Source organism: Oncorhynchus tshawytscha, linkage group LG14, assembly GCF_018296145.1.
Source record: "Oncorhynchus tshawytscha isolate Ot180627B linkage group LG14, Otsh_v2.0, whole genome shotgun sequence".
Taxonomy (NCBI): domain Eukaryota; kingdom Metazoa; phylum Chordata; class Actinopteri; order Salmoniformes; family Salmonidae; genus Oncorhynchus; species Oncorhynchus tshawytscha.
This window is the reverse complement of record NC_056442.1, coordinates 37052252-37070574: the sequence shown is the minus strand read 5'-3', so window position 1 is coordinate 37070574 and position 18323 is coordinate 37052252. Positions and strand designations below refer to the sequence as shown.

The 18323-nt window shown below is 45.6% G+C and overlaps 2 protein-coding genes across 3 annotated transcripts in view; both read left to right on the top strand.

Moving 5' to 3' along the window:
- The window catches only part of LOC112267149 (mediator of RNA polymerase II transcription subunit 13-like), a 32797-nt gene extending 20454 nt beyond the window's left edge, over positions 1-12343 (top strand). Inside the window, exons 13-30 of one of the 2 annotated variants that reach the window (XM_024445282.2) lie at positions 27-114; positions 229-437; positions 3288-3487; positions 3584-4476; positions 4635-4802; positions 5677-5900; positions 6000-6195; positions 6396-6774; positions 7042-7258; positions 7407-7598; positions 7871-8094; positions 8202-8344; positions 9950-10108; positions 10242-10427; positions 10598-10743; positions 10851-11015; positions 11220-11320; positions 11454-12343. In XM_024445282.2, the coding sequence (XP_024301050.2) occupies positions 27-114; positions 229-437; positions 3288-3487; positions 3584-4476; positions 4635-4802; positions 5677-5900; positions 6000-6195; positions 6396-6774; positions 7042-7258; positions 7407-7598; positions 7871-8094; positions 8202-8344; positions 9950-10108; positions 10242-10427; positions 10598-10743; positions 10851-11015; positions 11220-11320; positions 11454-11586 (4023 nt within the window). In that variant the 3' untranslated portion in view covers positions 11587-12343. Of the gene's footprint in view, positions 1-23; positions 115-228; positions 438-3287; positions 3488-3583; positions 4477-4634; positions 4803-5676; positions 5901-5999; positions 6196-6395; positions 6775-7041; positions 7259-7406; positions 7599-7870; positions 8095-8201; positions 8345-9949; positions 10109-10241; positions 10428-10597; positions 10744-10850; positions 11016-11219; positions 11321-11453 lie in introns of both variants that reach the window. The other variant, XM_024445281.2, reaches the window with a different exon arrangement.
- Positions 12344-15039: 2696 nt separating this feature from the next.
- Positions 15040-18323, top strand: part of LOC112267148 (autism susceptibility gene 2 protein homolog) — a 30502-nt gene continuing 27218 nt past the window's right edge. Inside the window, exon 1 of the mRNA XM_024445280.2 lies at positions 15040-15207. The gene's annotated coding sequence lies outside the window, so the exon portion shown is untranslated. The remainder of the gene's footprint in view (positions 15208-18323) is intronic.

Sequence of the window (18323 nt, the reverse complement as noted above, 5' to 3'; positions counted from 1 at the left end):
CATTCTAAATGTTCTGTCCCCAGCAGCCTGGATCCAGGAGAGCAGGAGTTCATGGAGACAAGTTTGGCAGTAAGGAACACAAAACATCAAATCTGGACCCTCTGTCCTGCATAAGTATGTTCCCTTTCTCCAATTCCTTCCCTAAAGTTCCTCTTTAGGTCATCACTGTATCCTACATTAATTTACCAAACAATAGGGTGATTCCCCCGTTCACCTTCCTGTCCCCAGGCTCAGCTGACCTGCACAAGATGTTCCCCACCCCTCCCTCCCTGGAGCAGCACATCATGGGCTACTCCCCCATGAACACTGGGGGCAAGGACTACGGTGGCCTGGAGGCCGGGGTGGGCCTCACTCTGCTGGATGGGAGCCAGTTTAGCAGCCACTACAAGATGGAGGTGGAGGAAGGCTTCTGTAGCCCCAAGCCCTCTGAGATCAAGGTAACTTAAAGGCCCAATGCAGCCATTTTCATCTCGATATCAAATAATTTCTGGGTGAAAATTAAGTACCTTACTGTTATTGTTTTCAATTGAAATGGTAAAAAATCTCATCAAATTTTATTTGTCACGTGTGCCGAATACAACAGCTATAGACATTACAGTGAAATGCGGGGCTATATACAGTGTACTGGTACAAGGCCAATGTGCGGGGGCACCAGTGTCGAGGTAATATGTAGAGTTATTAAAGTGACTGGCATAGATAACAACAGAGTAGCTGCAGTGTAGAAGAGGGGGGAGCAATGCATATAGTCTTGGTATCCATTTGATTAGATGTTCAGGGGTCTTATGGCTTGGGGATAGAAGCTGTTTAGAAGATCCTTGGACCTAGACTTGGTGTTCCGGGACTGCTTGCTGTGCGGTAGCAGAGAGAACCGTCTATGGCTAAGGTGGCTGGAGTCTTTGACAATTTTTAGGTCCTTCCTCTGACACTGCTTGGTATAGAGGTCCTGGATGGCAGAAGCTTGTCCCCAGTGGTGTACTGGGCCGTACGCACTATCCTCTGTAGTGCCTTGCTGTCAGAAGCTGAGCAGTTGCCATACCAGGCAGTGATGCAACCAGTCAGGATGCTCTCGATGGTGCAGCTGTAGAACCTTTTGAGGATCTGAGGACCCATGCCAAATCTTTTCAGTCTCATGAGGGGGAATAGGTTTTGTCATGCCCTCTTCACGACTGTCTTAGTGTGCTTGGACCATGTTAGTTTGTTGATGTGAGAACAAGTTGAGAACTTGAAGCTCTCAACCTGCTCCACTACAGCCCTGTCGATGAGAATGGGGGCGTGCTTGGTCCTCCTTTTCCTGTAGTCCCCAATCATCTCCTTTTGTCTTGATCACGTTGAGGGAGAGGTTGTTGTCCTTGCACTACACGGTCTGGTCTCTGACCTCCCTATAGGCTGTCTCATCATTGTCGGTGATCAGGCCTACCACTGTTGTCATCGGCAAACTTAATCAAATTTATTTATATAGCCCTTCGTACATGAGCTGATATCTCAAAGTGCTGTACAGAAACCCAGCCTAAAACCCCAAACAGCAAGCAATGCAGGTGTAGAAGCACGGTGGCTAGGAAAAACTCCCTAGAAAGGCCAAAACCTAGGAAGAAACCTAGAGAGGAACCAGGCTATGTGGGGTGGCCAGTCCTCTTCTGGCTGTGCCGGGTGGAGATTTTAACAGAACATGGCCAAGATGTTCAAATGTTCATAAATGACCAGCATGGTCGAATAATAATAAGGCAGAACAGTTGAAACTGGAGCAGCAGCACGGCCAGGTGGACTGGGGACAGCAAGGAGTCATCATGTCAGGTAGTCCTGGGGCATGGTCCTAGGGCTCAGGTCCTCTGAGAGAGAGAAGGAGAGAATTAGAGAATTCACACAGCACACCGAATAGGACAGGAGAAGTACTCCAGATATAACAAACTGACCCTAGCCCCCCGACACAAACTTCTGCAGCATAAATACTGGAGGCTGAGACAGGAGGGGTCAGGAGACACTGTGGCCCCATCTGAGGACACCCCCGGACAGGGCCAAACAGGAAGGATATAACCCCACCCACTTTGCCAAAGCACAGCCCCCACACCACTAGAGGGATATCTTCAACCACCAACTTACCATCCTGAGACAAGGCTGAGTATAGCCCACAAAGATCTCTGCCATGGCACAACCCAAGGGGGGGTGCCAACCCAGACAGGATGACCACATCAGTGAATCAACCCACTCAGGTGACGCACCCCTGCTAAATGGTGTTAATGATGGTGTTGGAGTCGTGCCTGGCCATGCAGTCATGGGAGAACAGGGAGGGGACTGAGCACGCACCCTTGAGGGCCCCCTGTGTTGAGGATCAGCGTGGCAGATATGTTGTTGCCTACCCTTACCACCCGGGGGTGGCCCGTCAGGAAGTATTGGATCCAGTTGCAGAGGGAGGTGTTTAGTCCCAGGGTCCTTAGCTTATTGATGAGCTTTGAGGGCACTATGGTGTTGAACGCTGAGTTGTAGTCAATGAATAGCATTCTCACATAGGTGTTCCTTTTGTCCAGGTGGGAAAGGGCAGTGTGGAGTGCAATAGAGATTGCATCATCTGTGAATCTGTTAGGGCGATATGCAAATTGGAGTGGGTCTAATGTTCCTGGGATAATGGTGTTGATGTGAGCCATGACCAGCCTTTCAAAGCACTTCATGGCTTCTAAGCAAAGAGCAATTTCTCAAGCAAGAATTTTCTTAGTACTGTCTGGGAGTGGTCGGAGTGTGGGGCCTAATTGGATGAGCATAATGGGAGGGATATGTAACCTGAAAAATAGCCTTTATTAGCAGAGGTTTGAAATGCTCTTTGTTTTTGGTCTTTTAACTTGATGTCGCCAGGCATGCCAAAACTTCATCCCACCAAAACGGGCAGAATTTCCAGGTGGTCTTTTCAAACAGCTCTTACATTATCATTTTCACAGTATTATTTTAACCTTGTGTGGAAATATTTCTTTAAGCACAGTAAAATCTCATTTTTAACTGCACCGGGCCTTTAATTGGCCTTTGAACACTTCAGCCTAGCGTGGAAGTTCTACATTTTAGTCATTTAGCAGGTACTCTTATCCAGAATGACTTGCAGTTAAGTACATTTTTTCCTCCTAGGTTATCCAAGCCGGTGCTTGTAGGAAAATACAAGTGCAAGATTGTTTTTTTTTAGGGGGGGTGGGGGATAAGACTGACACACTATTCATGCTGGTGTCTGCTTCAATACTTTTTCTTAGCTTAGACTTGCTGAAGTGTTAGTGGCTTATTTTCATTCTCTTCCCACATTATACCTCCAGGACTTCTCGTTTGTTTATAAGTCAGAGGCGTGCAAGGCATTCACGGGCTGCTCCATGTTTGCTCCGCTGAAGATGCTGCCCAGTCAGTGTATGATGCCCATCAAGCTGCCAGAGGACTGTGTTTACACACCCAGCTGGAACATGGGCAAACTGGAGCTCATACCCCCTGTGCCAACCATGGGCCTCCTCACCAAAGACGGGTAACCAATCAGACTGGTCCTCTTGAGTTATGTAAGTCTCATATACCCACATGTGTCAGGGGTTTTAATGTGTGTGCTGTTGTCTCCTTATTTCAGTAACATCCCCAGTGTGGAGCCAGACTACCAGAGCTACACACCACAGACCCACACTCCCTTCATGTCCAACAGTGCCCCACCCAGCAACAGCGGCACGGGCATCCTGCCCTCCCCGGCCACACCCCGCTTCTCCGCCCCCACCCCTCGCACTCCCCGTACCCCACGCACCCCAAGAGGGCCTGCCAGTGTCCAGGGATCGCTCAAATACGACAACTCTGACCTCTACTCGCCTGCCTCCACCCCTTCTACTTGCCGACCTCTCAGCTCAGTGGAGCCAGCCACTGTGCCCTCCATCCCTGAGGCCCACAGCCTCTACGTCACCCTCATCCTCTCTGAGTCCGTCATGAACCTCTTCAAGGACTGTAACTTTGACAGCTGCTGCGTGTGCGTGTGCAACATGAACATCCGTGGCGCTGATGTGGGCGTGTATCTTAACGACAACGGCGAGGCCCAGTACCCCTGCACCTGTGGTTTCAGTGCCGTGGTCAACCGTCGCTACGGCAGCTCGGCCGGTCTCTTCCTGGAGGATGAGCTGGACGTGGTGGGGCGTGGCTCGGACGCCGGCCGGGACTCTGAGAGGCGTTTCCAGGAGCTGCGCGCTGCCTCCCTTCACAGGGCCGGCAACCCCACCGAGAGGCCCCCAGACGAGCTCATCCTGTTGCTGCAGGACCAGTGCACCAACCCATTCTCCCGCATGGCTGGGGTGGAGTACTCCAAGGCGTTGTCCTCCGGCCCCTCTCACTCTTCTCTACGGGTAGAGGAGAGGGACTGCTATAACGACTGCTACATGGCTCTGGAGCATGGCCGGCAGTTCATGGACAACATGTCAGGAGGAAAGGTGGACGAGGTGCTGGTTAAGAGCACGTGTCTACACAACTGGCCTAAACGCAAAGGTGAGTCTGCTCCTTCACTCTTTGATAATGCACAAACTTGTTTCCCCTCCTACTCTTTACTTATTTTCCTCTCTCTTCCTACTCCTCTTATGTAAAAACCCAGTCTTCTTGGTTAGATGTATGATTCTGAGCCTTCCCACCCTCGTCTCCCCCTCCAGCTGCAGAAGTGAGCAGGCTGTTCTCTCAGGACGTGCTGCGGGTGCTGCTCTCCCTCCAGCCTGTACTCCAAGATGCCATCCAGAAGAAGAGGAGCATACGGTCCTGGGGAGTTCAGGGACCTCTCACCTGGCAGCAGTTTCACAAGATGGCCGGCAGGGGATCCTACGGTAAACACAAGGACTTTAAAAATCAAGCAATAATAATACATAAAGATCCAGGGTTTTTTCTGGATCAAAAACAGGCTTAGGTGGTGGCCTGTTGGTGTGGCTGAATTGAATAGAATTCTTGCAATTCTATAAATGTCTCCACGGAGCTGAGAACTGGAAGGAAAAAAATGGCACATTTTGTGCTATTCTACTCCACGTTATACCGTGGAGCTGAGAGAATCTTGCAGTTTAATCAAATTTCCTTCAATTTTACATTTTGTCATGGAGTTGACAACTTTGCTGTTTGAAATATAATTTCCTGCAATCCATGAATTTTGACTTTGTTAATGCTGTGTTCTTTTGCTTAAACATAATGACAGAATCCATACTACTACATTTCAAATCAAATCAAATCAAATTTACATTTAGTTCACCCTTATTGTCTAGCTTTTATTTTGGTGATTGTAGTTCTCAAATATAATATTATATAAAAATATATAGGTCCATAATCTTTTCGACATACTTTATATCTGGGTTAAGTTTACACAAAGCATTTTCCATCCCTGGTATCACATGCGCTCTAAATATGTAATGATCATATAGATTTATCAGGATTTTTTGGGTCAGAAACAAGTGTTTAATGTGACAACCTACATTTATTTTTTTAACTTTTTTGTTTCTGTAATTTAGCAGACGCTCTGATCCAGAGCGACTTACAGGAGCAAATAGGTCTAAGTACCTTGCTCAAGGGCACATCAATATATTTTTTTCACCTAGTCAATTCCAAACAGCGAACTTTTCAGGTACTGGCCCAGTGGTCCTATCCGCTAGGTTACCTGCCGCCCTCAACTCCTTCTGCAATGAGTCTGACTGTCCCTCCTCTCTGAACCATTAGGCACTGACGAGTCTCCAGAGCCCCTCCCCATCCCTACCTTCCTGGTTGGGTATGAGTATGACTTTGTGGTGCTGTCGCCCTTCGGCCTGCCTTACTGGGAAAAGCTGCTGCTGGACCCCTTCGGCTCCCACAGGGACGTGGGATATGTAGTCATCTGTCCCGAGAATGAGGCTCTGCTCCGTGGGGCTAAGAGCTTCTTCAAGGACCTTACGGCCGCGTACGAGGTAAGCGGGGACACACACATAGACAACCTCGATAGTCTAATAAAACAAATGTTTTGTTTTTTTAAATGGTACATTTACCCATATTTTTCCTCTTTGCAGGCCTGTCGACTGGGTCAGCACAGACCAATCTGTAAGACTCATGCAGATGGAATATTGCGGGTTGGTACAGCAGAGGGCAGGAACCGGGCAGAGCAGCCTCTCAGTGACTGGTTCCTCAAGATGGCCAGCAGCAACGGAAACAGCGAAGCCTTCAGCAAACTCAAACTGTATGCCCAAGTGTGCCGGCATGACCTGGGTACGTCTTCATTAGATTGCCATCTTCTATTTCAGGAGATTGTACTGAATAAGAGATGGGATCTCTTTTGGGTTTATAATTTTTGATGTGGCTTGTACAAGAAGCAAATATTCAGATGTAATTTATTGGATATTTTCTGAGTTGAGTTTAATATTTGACATTGGCCATCTTTTTCTTTACTTATTTGTTACTCTCCTCAGCTCCATACCTGGCTGGACAGTCTCTGGACAGCTCTCTGTTAAACCAGCGTTGCCCCACTGTGGCCTCCCCTCAGTCCTCCTCCTCCCAGTCCCCCAGCTCCACCACCCCCTCCTCAGGTCCCCAGAGCTCCACCAGCAGCAGCACTGCCCAGCCTGCCAACACCAACAGCACCCCACCCTCCTCCACAGGCACCCAGGCAATGGGAGGGATAGGGGGAGTAGGAATGCCGTCGGCCAAGCCCAGCTCCTACACACCATACGGGACATCAGGCCTGCAGGGCAGCGTCTCCCAGAATGGGCCCCAGTCGTGTCCTCAGACTGCAGGGGAGAATGGCCCCACTGCCAACCAGCCCCAGGCCAGCACCGAGCCCGTAGAGACGTATGTAACCCCACCATCTTGCATCCTCAGGTTTAGTCACACGGAGTTTAAATGATTTTCTGTAGCACCACTTGTAGCCCCAAATTTGTAATTGACTCTCACTTGGAATAGGTTGAATTACGACTGCAAAACCTTACCCATCTCTCCCATTTTTATGCACCTGACTTGTCTGGAAAATAACATTTGGCCTGCTAAATGTCTTTAATACTTAAAGCTAGTTGATTATTGGCTGTTTGACCTTTGACGCCACTGCTGCTCTCTCTACAGCACATTGGAGAGAGACAAGGTGGGCGTCCCTACAGACGGAGAGTCCCATGCTGTGACGTTCCCGCCGTCCATTGTGGTTTACATCGTGGACCCCTTCAGCTACGAGGACGGGGAGAGGGACACCCACTCCAGTGTGTGGACACTGGGTCTGCTGCGCTGCTATGTGGAGATGCTCCAGTTCCTGCCGCCTCACATCAGAAACTCTGTGTCTGTGCAGGTAATGGAGGACTTGACACATGTAGCCAGACTGCAGACCATTCACATTTATGTTCAGCACATTGGCTCTACAGACAAGTTATCTCAAACCCCTGTGGGGGTTGGTGTGTTTAAAAAGGCTGTTTCTAACAATATGTTGTGTTGGTCAGATCATTCCCTGTCAGTACCTGTTGCAGCCTGTGCGCATTGAGGAGCGCCATCTGTACGGTCAGCACCTCAAGTCCCTGGCCTTCTCAGTGTTCACGCAGTGCAGACGGCCCCTCCCCGGCAACACCAACATCAAGGCTCTGACGGGCTTCGGCCCAGGCCTGGCCATTGACATGGCACTGAGGAGCACAGAGGTAAACCGCACATAGGAAACTGCACAAAACCTCACAAATATTATTTTTGGATTGATTTAGACTGCTGATCGGTTTTTAGAAACTGTCACAATGTGAATGGTCTGTTTAATATAACATCCGGGTCTTTGGCTAGTCCTTGCATATACCTTGATGATCCAAGAGACCACTGCTCTGTTGAATAAAGACAATGGCTTACTAAATACAGCTTGCTAAGTGAAACATAAGGAACCATTGGTTTGACCCATGACCTTTTGACTTTTACACCTGTGCAGAGGCCAGAATGTCTGCGTCTGTACACACCACCGTTCATCCTGGCACCCATCAAGGACAAGCAGACAGAACTAGGGGAGACGTTTGGCGAGGCCTCTCAGAAGTACAATGTGCTGTTTGTGGGCTACTGCCTGTCGCATGACCAGCGCTGGCTCCTAGCCTCCTGTACTGACCAATCAGGAGAGCTTCTGGAGACATGCATCATCAGCATCGACGTGCCTAACAGGTCAGTGACACACACACAACCTGCCAAATGGTAGACACTTGACATGCAAACAAATTCAATTCAGGTATCTTTCTCTTTCGTGACTGTTTGTTGTGTCCTCTGTCCAGGGCTCGGAGGAAAAAGGGCTCAGCCAGACGACTGGGCCTGCAGAAGCTGTGGGAGTGGTGTCTAGGCTTGGTGCAGGTGACATCACTGCCCTGGAGGGTGGTGATTGGCCGCCTGGGCAGAATGGGCCACGGAGAGTTACGAGGTATGCCACACTAGTCAAAACTCCACCAGACGGGGGAGATATACACTGAAGCCTAACATGTTAAGTGTTGGTCCCATGTTTCATGAGCTGAAATAAAAGATCTCTGAAATTTTCGCATGCACAAAAAGCTTATTTCTCCATTTTTTTTTTTTTGCACAAATTTGTTTACGTCCCTGTTAGTGAGCATTTCTCCTTTGCCATGATAATCCATCCACCTGACAGGTGTGGCATATCAAGAACTGATTTAACCAGCATAGTAATGGCACAGGTGTACTTTTTTTATATTTTTTCTTATTTAACCAGGTAGGCCAGTTGAGAACAAGCTCTCATTTACAACTGTGACTTAGCCAAGATAAAGCAAAGCAGTGCGACACAAACAACACAGAGTTACACATGGGATAAGCAAATGTACAGTCAATAACACAATAGAAAAGTCTATATACAGTGTGTGCAAATTAGGTAAGATTTGGCTAGTCCTTGCATATACCTTGATGATCCAAAAGACCCCTGCTGTGGACAATAAAAGGTCATTCTAAAATGTTCAGTTTTGTCACACAACACAATGCCACAGATGTCTCAAGTTGGGGGAGTCTGCAATTGGCATGTTGACTGTAGAAATGTCCTTCAGAGTTGTTGCCAGAGAATTGAATGGAACCACATGTAACAACGCCAGCCAAGGATCTCTACATCCTGTGGCATCACCTGAGACCAGCCATCCGGACAGCTGATAAAACTGGGTCTGCACAACCAAAGAATTTCTGCACAAACTCAGAAAACATTTCAGGGAAGCTCATCTGATTGCTCTTCGTCCTCACCAGGGTCTTGACCGGACTGCATTGTAACCAACTTTAGTGGGCAAATGCTCACCTTCGATGGCCACTGGCACGCTTGAGAAGTGTGCTCTTCACAGATGAATCTCAGTTTCAACCGTACCTGGCAGATGACACACGGGAGGGGTGTATTGCGTCGTGTGGGCAAGTGGTTTGCTGATATCAACTTTGTGAACAGAGAGCCCCGTGGTGGGGTTATGGTATGGGCAGGCATAAGTTGTGGACAACAAACACAATTGCATTTTATCGATTGCAATTTCAATGCACAGATATCCAGTGACACGATCTTGAGGCCCATTGTCGTGTCATTCATCCGCCACCATCGCCTCATTGTTCAGCTTGATAATGTACGGCCCCATGTTCGCAAGTATCTGTACACAATTCCTAGAAGCAGAAAATGTCCCTGTTCTTCCCTGGCATGCATAATCACCAGACATGTCACCCTTTGAGCATGTTTGGTATGCTATGGATCAACGTGTACATGTTCCAGTTCCAGCCAATATCCAGCAACTTCGCACAGCCATTGAAGTGGTTTTCTGATCCACGCCCCTACCTTTTTTTGAAGGTATCTGTGACCAACAGATTCATATCTGTATTCCCAGTCATGTAAAATCCATAGATTAGGGCCCAATTCATTTATTTCAAATGACTGATTGCCTCATATGAACTGTGACTCAGTAAAATCTTTGAAATTGTCACGTATTGCATTTAGATTTTTGTTCAATATATTTATTGTTGTGCCTGATGACATCTTCTATCTCCCTCTGTTTTCCAGATTGGAGTATTCTACTGAGCAGAAGGAACCTGCAGTCTCTCAGCAAGCGCCTCAAGGAGACCTGCAGGATGTGTGGCATCTCTGCCGCAGACACACCCAGCATCCTCAGCGCCTGCCTGGTCGCCATGGAGCCTCAAGGCTCCTTTGTCATCATGCCAGGTAAAAACTAACAAAAGTTGAACCTTGAGTGATGGCAGCACAATGCGCCCTTGCTTCCCCCGACTGAGTCCACTGAGTTTCCTGAAATGTTTTTGATGTCTGTATCGTGGTAACCCCTCTCTCTGCTGTGTAGACTCTGTGTCGACAGGCTCAGTGTTTGGCCGCAGCACCACTCTGAACATGCAGACGTCCCAGCTGAGCACTCCTCAGGACACGTCCTGCACCCACATCCTGGTGTTCCCCACCTCGGCCATGGTGCAGGTGAACAACGGCACCACCGAACAGAACCTAGACATCGCCTTCAACCCCATAAACCCTGGTCAGTAACACACACACACACACTGTAGATGTTGATGCATTTCTAGGCTCTGGCTGTAGTCTGGCTCTACACAGGGCAATGTTACTTGAAACAGGGAGACAGAGCAGCTCTCTGTCTAAACTACTGGGATATAGTATTGAATGACTCTTTGTGTTTATCGCTCTCCATAGATGGTTCAGATGGGATGGGCATCTTTGACCTGTTTGATAATGACATGGTGGACCCTGACCTCATCAACATCCTGCCTAACTCCCCCACCACCTCCCCTGTTCACTCCCCGGGTGGACACTATCACCAGGGGGGAGACGGCAGCAAGGTAAGCCCCTCTCTGCCCCTCCACAACACTACCAGCAGGAGTATGCTTACCTGACGACTGGTAAATGAGGCTCGAATAAGGATTGGTGGTGTCCCTTTGTGTTCCAGGGCCAAAGCACAGACCGTATGGAGTCCCATGAGGAGGCCCTGAACATCCTGCAGCAGCCTATGGCTCTGGGCTACTTCATCTCCACTGCCAAGGCTGGCCCCCTACCTGACTGGTTCTGGTCAGCCTGCCCCCAGGCACAGAACCAGTGCCCACTGTTCCTCAAGGTACCCATCTACCGCTCCTCTGACAGTTAACCTGCTCGTAAAGGCTTAAGTTCTTCTCGGGTCCTAAAACTCAGCATCACATTTATGCTTTACTTAAATGTGTACTTGATCAGGAGTCCTGTCATTTGAATGGTTCCCTTTTCTAATGTAACTGGTGTGATGTTCAGGTGTTCTTCTAGCTGACCTTCTGTCGTCCCTCCCCAGGCCTCCCTGCACCTCCACGTGTCCTCGGTCCAATCAGACGAGCTCCTCCACAGCAAACACTCCCACCCTCTGGACTCCAACCACACCTCAGATGTGCTCAGGTACACTGCTCAAATGGAATGGAAGGCATATGAAATAACAAATGGGCAATACATTGATTTGATAGGCAGAAAAAAGGGGTGAATTGAATGTATATTTAGTTATACCTAGTGATGTGCTCTCTTCCCCTGAAAGGTTTGTGCTGGAGCAGTACAACGCCCTCTCCTGGCTGACGTGTGACCCTGCCACTCAGGACCGGCGCTCCTGTCTGCCTGTTCACTTTGTGGTGCTCAACCAGATGTACAACTTTATCATGAACATGCTCTGAACAAGGATATCAAGGGGGATCTATGGACCTCATCATGAAACAAATGGTAGGGGATTCCCTGAAGTGGATGGATCCTCAACACTGCAGGTTGGGGGCATGGCCATAAGGAATCTTCCCCCCCAGCCAGCCAGCTTCTCCATGGCAGCACTGGAGGTGTCCTAGCCTATCAATCAAATGCCAAGTGTCCATTTTGGATGATAAGGGACTTTTCATAAAGAAGAATAGTCTTTTTAATAATCTTAGATTTCAATCTTCTGATAAAATTTTATCTTAATGAAATGCCTGCATATATATATTATTTATTGTAAGTTTTTAAATGTCATTTGTATTTCTTTATCTTTTTATATATAAAAAATCTAAAGGTTGTGTATTGCCATTTCACTTTAAAAGGAATTGGTTTAAAATGTAAAGTAATTTTCTCAATTACAAAACCAAAACCCGCTCAAGTGAATTTGCTGTAGGCCACTTTTAGAGTATTATTTTTTCAAAGGGTATTGCCCTGATGTACAGATTTAAGTAGGCTGGGCATTTATATCCCCTCCTTTTGAGTGGACATGATTTACAGCTCAGCCAAAGTGGCAGAGTCTGTTGCACAGTAATTCAATGCATTCAGATAAATGGGATATGAGGTACAGGTTGTCAGATTATATATTTTATATGACAGATTTAGAGAATTGTGTGTATATGTGTGTACATATAAATGTGTGCCGCTACAGATGGTGCAGCTTCTGTTTTAGGAATAAAGTGCGTCTACCTATTCAATTGTTTTGTCTCTTATGGAAACATTGCAGTGTTGCGGAATGGAGCGATTTCTTCCGGTACAAGGTTCTAGCCCTTGTTTGTTAAAATCTAACTCAGAATGCAAATGTTACCTCTGTCCTTGTTAGCCACATCCTCACTGCTGGGTGAGGGTTGGATTGGCACATTAATGAGATGTTGTTTTAGGGGTTGACCGGGCCATGGCTAGGGTCCAGATGGGTCCTTAATGGACCACGGGTTTAGGGTTACCCCCATTTAACCCCTACCCCAGCTAAATGGATTTGGCAGGTCGGTAAGAGTGGAATTGGCTAACTGAGGAGAACAGCTCATCCCAAAGCCTCATCCAATAACCGCCTTATGTTCAGTCTAATGGGATCCCATTGGAAGGGTAGCTACTTGCCTCATTTGTTAGTGGGCATTAGGGACAGTGTACCAGAGCTGTCATTTGAGGGCAATTCTAGTGCAACACAACTATTCCAGTCACACTGAAATCATCTGGGGACCAAGCAGCGTACAGTATGGACAAATTAAGTGTGTATTTATTGGAGTTTGGGCCAATATGGGAACACGCAACGCTGAAGGGATGTGAGATCAGAGAGCTGATCTGTGACTGTGAGCATGTTCTTCAGGAATCTCATAATTCTGTGTTCATAACATCTAGTTAATCGCTTTTCATATAATCTCAAAGCGCTATGAGCAATCATGACAGGTCAGCCAATAGAGGCCAAGTCTTTAAAAGCTGTATCCTCTGAAGATGGAGTGGGTCAGTTCATGGCTTGATTGGAGAGAGCTGGTCAGAGGATGGTAGATGGAGTCTGCTGCTGATCTTGAGGGCAAGTCTGGGAACCAGCCTGATTCTTATAGCCACTGGACTTCTCTTCCACTCTGTGGAACATCACTTGGGTGATGCCTCAGCAGCTCTGGGTGCCAGAAAGCTCACCACACAGTTCAGAATAGTAGCCAGTCATCCTCATTCTGAACCCTCAGCATCAGTATTCCTCTCACGCTTTAGGCGACTTTTCAAATCGTGTTCTCAAATACCAGCATAGGACTGGGAAAAGTCCACTTGAACACCCCTCCAACTGCTAATTACTAGTGGGAAACTTGTCTACCATCTGAGCTCCGACTTCTCCCACATGCTGAACGCTGATGTCACATACAGTACTAAGGAAATTACCTCTAACAGCATTTTCTGAAGTTAAAGGGAACAAAACATTTAGAAAAAGCCATCTAACATGTTTTTAACTCCTTTTGTTTACAAGCATGATAACCATAAACTGAAAGTACAGCCTACAGCTTGTTTGCCATCAGCCAATTGGTGTTCTCAATGAGTTGAAGGCATGTGAATGCACACTCATTGCTCCCAGTTTACAAGTTGTACGATTTTCCCACTTCTGAACACAACATAAGTCCTCCAGGACCGGAGAGATACCATAATGTAGAAGTGCAACTGTGTATGCAGTCCCTAACTTTGAGGACCTGATGTGTATGGTTGGGTTTAATAAATTACTTGAGCTTCGTGAAACGGAAAATCCCTGGAGTCTCTTCCTGCTCACTGCTGCTCCATCACAGTGAGATGATTTTAATAGTGATTTATTCCTCTGACTTATGTCACTCTATATAACAGCTGAATGAGAAACTCTGGCTACACTACAACCTATAATTCCACCTGTTGTTCACACTCCTGCTGCTCGTTAAGTGAAAAATCAAATCAGGAGCTTAGGAGTCCTAATGAGATTACCATTAGTCACTAGTGATAGTTAATGGTATTTTCCTCTGTTGGTAAGTAACAGTGATGACTGGAGCCAGAGGACATTAACTCGAGGGCAGTAGGTCTGAAGACAGTGTATCTTTGTTTTCTAGAAGCCTACAATAAAATTGTACAATGAGCACTAACAGGAAGACAAAGCTATACAAATTTGATATAGTGTATTTGTCATTCAGTAGAGAAGCAGCTGTCCACTATGTTGGGCAGCCTAATAAAGCAGCTTTAAAAAGGATGTAAATACAGTAAGGTGACTGTGTTCAGACCAATGAAAAGAGAGGTTCAGCCCATTCATGTCACTTCTCTGTACTGTACATGCTCAGAATCTAATATTTGTGTACAGCACAGTGCAACCAATGCCAAAAAGAGCTGCTAAAACCTTAAGCTGGTTTAATGCAATTTAGATAAAGGTTACTCACTTAAGTAGTGGAAGATTAGACAGTGCTTAATGAATTCTCTGTATTCTAAATGGAAAGTTAAGCTTGGCCATTTAATTGACCTGTATGGCAGGTCATAGTATATGCAATGTAGTATGTCCTCTTCCAATAATTTCCATAATGTTTTAAACCCCTATAGCCAGTATTCATACATAGCAGTCATAATGTATCATGTGTAATGGGTATTAAGTTGGGCATTCCTAGGGCAGCACAGGTTTCTGGTCTAACGCATAGTAATTGTGATTATTTGGGTTATAAAATGGGTTAAATGTTCTGTGTCACATCCCCCGTTAGAGAATCAACATTTTCATGTGTCCCCAATGACCATTTATTGGGCTGTATAAGTGACTGAGTGTGCATGATAGAGAGAGAGTAGGTGAGGAGGAGAGAGTGCTAGAAAGAGAGAGGGAGGGTGAGTGAGACAGAGCGAGGTAGAGGAAGTATTTGCATAAGCTGAGTGTTACCTGGCACTACAGACCCCACAGACAGACACAGCAGGTTGTCTCAGAGGCAAAGGAGTCTTTCATGCTGCAGAGGGTGGATATTGAATCACTTCCAAAGTCTGATACGGGTGTTTTCCTTGGATTAAGCCACTTGCCTGCCTTTTTGATTTGCTGCTAAGGTTGGCTGACACGCATTGGCAGATGGAGCAATAGATAGGTATGTATATGTGTGACCGATCTTTGAAAATGTCAACATGTTTGTCCAGATTTACTCATTGTTAATTATTTGTAACATAGGTACAAATAAACATGATCTGGCATCCATAATATGGTATGAGCTTCTACACAATGTATTTATTATTAGCTGATTTTATCGGTTGTTGTGTCTTTGACACTATTTTGAATGGAGAAGATGTTTGGAGACTGTTTCAGTCAGAGAGCTGAGAACCATGTTGGAATCTGTCAGCAAGTAAAGACAACTGTGTGAGTGTGTTTGAATTATCAGCTCAACCAGTTCTTTACTATGACATGCTCCCAGAGAGGGCTGCCAACTTAGTTGGACTTGGACTGTTTCCTGCTAATTGATATTATGGAAATACTTACCCTTAATTTACAATGTAGGCTACTGTATCTAAGTATTTTTTCTTCAGAGTATGTGCGTGTGTTCCATATTCTTGGCCATTTTCCCATACATCTCCTTCATTGGTGTCTCTTTTTTGTGTGCAGACAAGGATGAAATTTAGAGAACAGGTGTGGTTAACTTCCAGCTAATATTGTCTTTATTTGTATTTATTATGGATCCCCATTAGCTGCTGCTTACTCTTCCTAGGGTCCAGCAGAATTAAGGCAGTTGATATAATTTTAAAAACATTACAATACATTTACATATTTCACATTTACAGATGTTTTTTGTGTGTGTGTGTGTGTGTGTGTGTGTGTGTGTGTGTGTGTGTGTGTGTGTGTGTGTGTGCATGTGCGTGTGCCTGTGCCAATGTTTGTGTTGCTTCACAGTCCCCGCTGTTCCATAAGGTGTTTTTTAATCTGTTTCTTTTAATCAAATTTACTGCTTGTGTCAGTTACTTGATGTGGAATAGAGTTCCATGTAGTCATGGCTCTATATAGTACTGTGTGCCTCCCATAGTCTGTCCTGGACTTGGGGACTGTGAAGAGACCTCGTGGCATGTCTTGTGGGGTATGCATGGGTGTCCGAGCTGTGTACCAGTAGTTTAGACAGATAGCTCGGTGCATTCAACCTCTCATAAATAAACGTCGTGATGAAGTCAATCTCTCCTCCACTTTCAGCTAGAAGAGATTGACATGCATATTATTAATATTAGCTCTCTGTTTACATCCAAGGGCCAGCCGTGCTGCCCTGTTCTGAGCCAATTGCAAAGTCCTTTTTTGTCACAACTGAAAAGTAGTCAAGGTGCGACAAAACTACGGCCTGTAGGACCTGCCTTGTTGATGGTGTTGTTAAGAAGGCAGAGCACCTCTTTATTATAGACAGACTTCTCCCCATCTTAGCTACTACTGCATCGATATGTTTTGACCATGACAGTTTACAGTCTAGGGTCATCTCAACTTGCTCAGTTTCCACATGATTTATTACAAGATTTAGTTGAGGTTTAGGGTTTAGTGAGTGTTTTGTTCCAAATACAATGCTTTAGTTTTAGAAATATTTAGGGATAACTTATTCCTTGCTACACACTCTGAAACTAACTGCAGCTCTTTGTTGAGTGTTGCAGTCATTTCAGTCGCTGTAGTAGCTGACAAGTATAGTGTTGAGTCATCTGCATACATAGACACTCTGGCTTTACTCAAAGTCAGTGGCATGTCGTTAGTAAAAATTTAAAAAAGCAAGGGGCCTAAACAGCTACCCTGGGGAATTCCTGATTCCAACTGGATTATATTTGAGAGGCTTCCATTAAAGAACACCCTTTGTGTTCTGTTAGACAAGTAACTCTTTATCCACATTATAGCAGGGGGTGTAAAGCCATAACACAAGTTTTTCCAGCAGCAGACTATGATCGATAATGTCAAAATCTGCATTGAAGTCTAACAAGACAGCCCCCACAATCATTTTATCACCAATTTCTCTCAGCCAATCATCAGTCATTTGTGTAAGTGCTGTGCTTGTTGAGTGTCCTTCCCTATAAGCATGCTGAAATTTTGTTGTCAATTTGTTTACTGTGAAATAGCATTGCATCTGGTTAAACACAATTCTTTCCAGAAGTTTACTAAGGGTTGGTAAAAGGCTGATTGGTCGGCTATTTGAGCCAGGTAAGGAGGCTTTACTAATCTTGGGTAGCGGAATGACTTTAGCTTCCCTCCAGGCCTGAGGGCACACACTCTCTAGTAGGCTTAAATTGCAGATGTGGCAAAAAGGAGTCGCAATATTGTCTGCTATTATCCTCAGTAATTTTCCATCCAGATTATCAGACCCCGGTGGCTTGTCATTGTTGATTGGCTTGTCATTGTCATTGTTGAGACAATCATTTTTTCACCTCTTCCACACTGACTTTATGGAAATCAAAAGTACAATTCTTGTCTTTTATAATTTGGTCCGATATACTTGAATGTGTAGTGTCAACGTTTGTTTCTGGCATGTCATCCCTAAGTTTGCTTATCTTGCCAATGAAAAAGTAATTAAAGTGCTTTGCAATATCAGTGGGCTTTGTGATGAATGAGCCATCTGATTCAATAAATGAAGGAGCAGAGTTGGCTTTTTTTCTCCAAAAATTTCATTTAAGGTGCCCCAAAGCATTTTACAATCATTCTTTATATAATTTATATTTTGTTTCATAGTATAGTTTATTTTTCTTTCTATTTAGTTCAGTCACATGATTTCTTAATTTGCAGTATCAGTTAGGCCAATCCGTTGGGTTACCGGGCTTAATTGCCATACCTTTTGCCTCATCCCTCTCAACCATACCATTTTTCTATTCCTCATCAGTCCAAGAAGATTTAACAGTTTTTATGAGAATGGAGGGATCAAACCATTGGATCTCTCAGGCCCAGAGGGGTTAGAGAGGTCAAGGCAGCCACGGCACTGTGATGACAAACAAACAGCCAGGAAGTAAAGTAAGGGAGGACATACCTACCCCACGGACTGACAGCTCCAAGCACAGGTTTAACCTAATGATTTATATATACACTAGATAACTGATAGGGGGCACTGTGTTGAAGCCCCCGTGCCTCCATCTTGGTATCATTTTTTCTAGATGACTAATGTTACTGTCCCCACTACAATAAAACAAATACTTAAATACATGTTATTTTGTCCTTTAAACATTTAATTGAAATACTGTGAATTCCATCCGTTCCTATAGAGGA